The following is a 5,133-nucleotide window of genomic DNA, read 5'->3' on the forward strand; positions in this document are numbered from 1 at the left end:
ATGATTAATGTGGTATAAAAAGAAAAATGTTTTGAAGTTGATTTTTTTAAAAAAAATGAAAGTACTTGTCAAACAAGTTATTATGGTGTGGGGTGTGCTTCCATATCCCAAGTTACCTCTTAATCATGGGTATATTTGGCAAGTGAGTGTAAGTTGAATTTTTTTGGGGTAATAGTAAGAAGTAATAGATATGATATAAAATAAAAAGAATTTGTATAGAAAAGTAAAAAAGTTTTGTATTTTAGTGATTATTTTTATTTAAATAGTAAAACACATTATTTATGCAATATAAAGTTTAAATGTTTCGAAGTTGATTATTTTTTAAAAAAGTGAAAATAAAGTGGAAGAATTTTTCCACGCTTGCCAAATAAGCCCCATTTCGGCTTTCCCTGAAATGGTACGAATCTTTTTTGGACTCTAAGCACAATTTCAACGGTTGTTGGACCAGCAGGAGATCATTATTACAAGAAAAAGAGAACTATAATTTTTTATTTTTATTTTTTCATTTTTTATAGTCTTATTGTTCTCAATAGATGGATGAAGACTGGGGCAGTGACCAAATCAGATGTCCCTATGAGAAATATAGCAACAGAAAACCAGCAAGTAGTTGCACCCATGACAGCTATGAACATTGATGAGGACTGTTGAATGAAGTTTTTCCTGAATTATTGATCACTCCTTTGAATACTTCAGGAGTCCATAAGCCGCTCCATGATCAACTTCGAAACAGCCGGAGCATCAACCGTGACCGCAACCTTCACCGTGGGTTTATCAGTCCATTCAGTGACTTCACCAAACCTAGTTCATTGCAAAGAAAGTAGAACAAATGAGTCCAAGCATTCAGAATGATTGTATCACTGAACTCAAGGTCCAACTTATACAATATGGCCTTTTACAAACTAAATGAGAATTAACAGCAGTCTTCTTTTCCTTATTTTTTAAGTAGCAGAATGATTGGCCTTATACATTTGGTTAAAATACTCCCTACTTTTTTTTTGTTTCTTTATCATTTGTGTTAATAATTTCAGGATATCAAGAAACAATCTTCACTCTATACTGTTTTAATCATCCAATCCACGAGTATGTCAGCATCCCACATACTAAATCATTTCAGTCATGTGGTCTACAAAAGGCACTAAGTCAATCCAGCTGCTGATTGAAGTGGACGAAAGGTCCTACCTTTTCTGTTTGTTGTATAATATTGTTAGTCCCCTTGTGATGCCACAGGTCTGGACTCTAACGACACCCTCTGTGTAAGTGAAAAGTGAAGGATCAACAGCTGCAAGTAGGACTGCTGGATCATGAAGGTAAACTCCTACAACAATATGAAAACTGGCATCAGTCAGTAAATGATAACCTACCAACTTCTTGGCATCATTAACTCATTTGAAAATAAACAAACCTTTTGTGTTGTATGCAGCATGATGATAAGAGAAGTACACCTCTAGGATTTTGCACAAGTACTGAGCAAATTTTCCATCTGACCTTGCCAACTTTTCTCTATCAGCATCTATAATGTGTCAAAATTTATGAAAGTATGATTACAAAGTGAAAGAATAAAACAAATAGAATCATGTAAGAATTACAATTTTTAAGTGTTCATTTCATAATTCTAATTAGCAACTTGACGATCAAAGCTACAATATTTTTTTACTTTGTTAAGGGTAAGGGGAACAGAAAGAACCATCTGGACTAAAGGTTATAAATATGGTTTTTGAATAAAATTGCAACAATTGGAGATACACAGTCTCATGGAAGACAAGGCTCTAAATGTACCAACTGCTGAACAGAACTATTAGGATGTGAGTTAGAAGGCACTGATATGATTCTAATATATAGAAAATGGTTGATAAATCGTCGTATACACAAATTTGCCTAAGAGTACCTGACAAGACAACTTGATGAGTAACATTTATGCCCACAGCTAACACATCTGCTCCGCTTGTAAATACAATATCTGCAGCATCGGGATCGCCAAAAATCTGGTCACCATATATGCATTAGAAAGGGAGAGGGAGGGAAAGAAGGGCGGAGGCGCATGTGGGTGAAGGAAGGGACCAAGTCAAGGACAGCAGTAAAAGATCTATTCAAGTAAAAATAACACAGATAATAAGTTCCAAAGCTTCTTTTGAGATAATAGAGAAAAATACACATAACCCTCTCAAAGTACTACCTCATTGTCAACGTCCTCCCTAAACTACCAATTATGTCAATATCTCCCCCTAAACTACCAAAAAATGTCAATGTCCCCCTAATGACAAAATTACCCTTCATAAAATTATTAAAATACAATAAAAACTAAAAAAAATTATTAAAAAATAATATAAAATAACAAAAATTTATACAAAAATAAATAAAAATAATAAACTGTTTTTTTTTTTTAAAAAAAAAAATTGTTTTTATAATTTTCAGTTTTTTTTTTAAAAAAAATTTCTTTTCTCGTTTTTTCTTTTTTTTTTTCGTTTTTTTTTTTATTATTTTATTTTTTTTTATAGTTTTTTTTTTCGAATTTAGAGGATATTTTTGTCTTATTCAAAAAATTTTAAGGTCATTTTTGTCTTTTTGTTGATCTTACGAGGGACATTGACATTTTTTGGTAGTTTGAGGGGGGATATTGACACAATAGTTTGGAGGAGACATTGACAGTTGAATGGTAGTTTGAGGGAGATATGTATACTTTTCCCGAGATAATAAGTTCAAGAAGAGAGTAACTTATAAGAACATGATTTCTAAGATTCTGAGGACAAAGGTCTCTGCTCTTGATAAGTTCAAGAAGAGAGTAACTCATCAGATCAAGATTTATAAGATTCTAAGGAAAAAGGTATCCGCTTACTTTCCTGCCTCCTCTTCCTAAGTAGGGCAGAGAGAACTTTGAGCCATATAAAACTGGCATGACCATAACCTTATTTGTGGGTTTTGATGGCCATGCAAGTTTGACAGATCATTGAGCTACATACATTATGAGTTTATGAGTTGGAAATCAGAGCCAGAATACATAGACTTTGAGCAACTTACATTGGCCTCTGCTGCTGGATTCACATTCCCATTTACCGCAAAAGCACCACCAAGAAGAACAATTTGCTCAATGTTCTTTGAAAATGAAGGATCTTGTTGAATAGCCTATTCCAATAGGTAATCTGATTTAAAACATAATCGATAATATTCAATACTAGAGACCACACAAATCATCAGGATATCTAACTAATGCAATATTTGTAAGTGGGCCCAGTGCCACCACTGTAATTTTCCCAGGATAAAGGGATGCTTGCTCAATGAGAAAACTAGCTGCTGACTGCTCAATTGGCTTTCCTTTTGGTGGAGAGAAATTTTGGTTGCCAAGTCCATCCGTACCATGGACAAAATCAGCAATACGAAGTTTTGTACCTTTCTGCCAAACAAACAAAGATGAAATGAATTGGTGAACCAGAAAATTCAAGTCGTACATCACCTTCTACTTGTACTTGAATGTTTCGTGAGTAAAAATAGTGGCAGCAGAGTTGCAATTATGTGACCGAAATACTAAATCTACAACAGAAATTCTGCTTAGAACAAGTTTAGCTGCTATCATGTAAACTTGAAGTCAGCTTCTTCAGGGAGGTGACCAGCTGAAAATGATTTTTCCAATGGAGTATGATTTTTGTTGCAACAAATGAAGCGGAAACAAATCCTTCAAAGAAAAGGGATGACATATTACTGTAATCATTAGAATACAATCTAGACACGTATGACATGTGATAAAGCAGTATGAGTTAGACGAATAGATGCTTTCAGTCATCATGAGGCACATAAGTGAGAGTATTATAGGATAGCACGCATTTCCAATAGATTTCCCTATATATTTTCCAGATGCAAGAACAAACTGGTCTTCTAACTACTAAAATATTATTGTTAATCAAAAAATCATAGAGATATTCATTGTAAAATTTTGCAGATCCTTCGTCTCTTTAATAGTTACAATGAATTTACACAATCACATAAGAAAAAGAAAAGCCGCTCAAAGATGGAAGTCATGAAATTGTCAGAAGATACGAATAATCTGAGCCACTACTCCATAGGATAATGTTTTCAATCTGTACATACAGTAATTGTGACATGAGATCCTTCCGCCACCGGGATATCAGTTCTCCCTGCAACTTCAAGCTACATCATAAACATAAGGGAAGAGTTAACACAGTTAGCATCGAAAGAAAGAAAAAGCATATCCCACTCTGCTAATGAAATGGTACAAAGAAGAATCACACATATAGATTCAAAATGCCACAAATGGAATGAACCTCATTAACTATACCAAATGCAAGGCATTTCTCGTGGCCAGTGTCGTATAAACATTCCCATATATAGTTGTAAGCCCAATCACCTCCACCTCTGGCGACCGTAATGCCAGGAAAATGGCCATGGCATCATCTGCATGCATCACCAATTCACATAACGTCACAAAAAGTATTAACACAAAAAAGAACATGAATTTTTAATGAAACACATTAAACCAGTTGCAAATTTGCGAGGAGCAATTTCGTTTCCTGGGGCACCATATCGTTTAAAGTCCAAAACTTATCGGATTTCAGACCACTGTAATCTCAGAAATACGATTACAAAAAATTGAACCATCCAATGGGTAACCAAGGAGACAGAGGTAAATGATAAACAAAAGACCATAAATTTGAATGGATTATGGAACCCATTTAGCCAGTTGCAAAACTGAATGAAGCTATCTGATTTTCTGGGGTCCCAAATGATAAAAAGAGTCCGTGATTTGATTAGAATCCCAATTCATTTTCCGGCTGCTGCATTTTCTCAGTCAAAGAAACAGAGCACGCCTGACTTCTTTGATATGAAATCTTTGAATCAAGTGGGATCACCGTTTGATCTACTATCAAAATAGGCAGAAGAATCCATGAATCATAGAAATCTCGGACACCCAGATGATTTTTCTAATGTCCAGAAATTGTTCAAAGAAAACGGGATTCATTGAGAAAAGAAAAGGTGGCTTACCAATGCCAGGGTCGGTGTCGATGATGATCTTCTTTGGTTGAGCTGCCATGCCGTATGATACGAAATGGGTACTGCAACTACGGATTGACTGATTGATAAGAGTGGCCCTAGTGGGAAAGTGATCGGTGGGTGGCGGGAGCC

At 35.0% G+C, this 5,133-nt stretch overlaps 1 protein-coding gene across 1 annotated transcript; it reads right to left on the reverse strand.

Moving 5' to 3' along the window:
* Window positions 1-458: 458 nt before the first annotated feature.
* LOC133875945 (probable uridine nucleosidase 2) lies at window positions 459-5,133 on the reverse strand. Its single transcript, XM_062314233.1, has 9 exons — window positions 4,993-5,133; window positions 4,289-4,404; window positions 4,081-4,140; window positions 3,203-3,388; window positions 3,016-3,120; window positions 1,886-1,982; window positions 1,403-1,510; window positions 1,180-1,315; window positions 459-798 (listed from the first exon to the last, which is right to left on the reverse strand). The coding sequence occupies exons 1-9, from the start codon at window positions 5,039-5,041 to the stop codon at window positions 690-692; spliced, it is 966 nt and encodes a 321-aa protein (XP_062170217.1). The 5' UTR covers window positions 5,042-5,133; the 3' UTR covers window positions 459-689.

This window comes from Alnus glutinosa, chromosome 1 (assembly GCF_958979055.1).
Source record: "Alnus glutinosa chromosome 1, dhAlnGlut1.1, whole genome shotgun sequence".
Lineage (NCBI taxonomy): Eukaryota > Viridiplantae > Streptophyta > Magnoliopsida > Fagales > Betulaceae > Alnus > Alnus glutinosa.

Bases quoted from the DNA above. Each gene is read 5' to 3' on its own strand.
- LOC133875945 (XM_062314233.1), bottom strand. From the start codon at position 5,041: ATGGCAGCTCAACCAAAGAAGATCATCATCGACACCGACCCTGGCATT. The intron at 4,141-4,288 runs GTATAGTTAATG...TTTATGATGTAG, and splicing joins CGAGAAATGCCTTGCATTTG to CTTGAAGTTGCAGGGAGAAC. The intron at 3,121-3,202 runs GTTAGATATCCT...CTATTGGAATAG, and splicing joins CACTTACAAATATTGCATTA to GCTATTCAACAAGATCCTTC.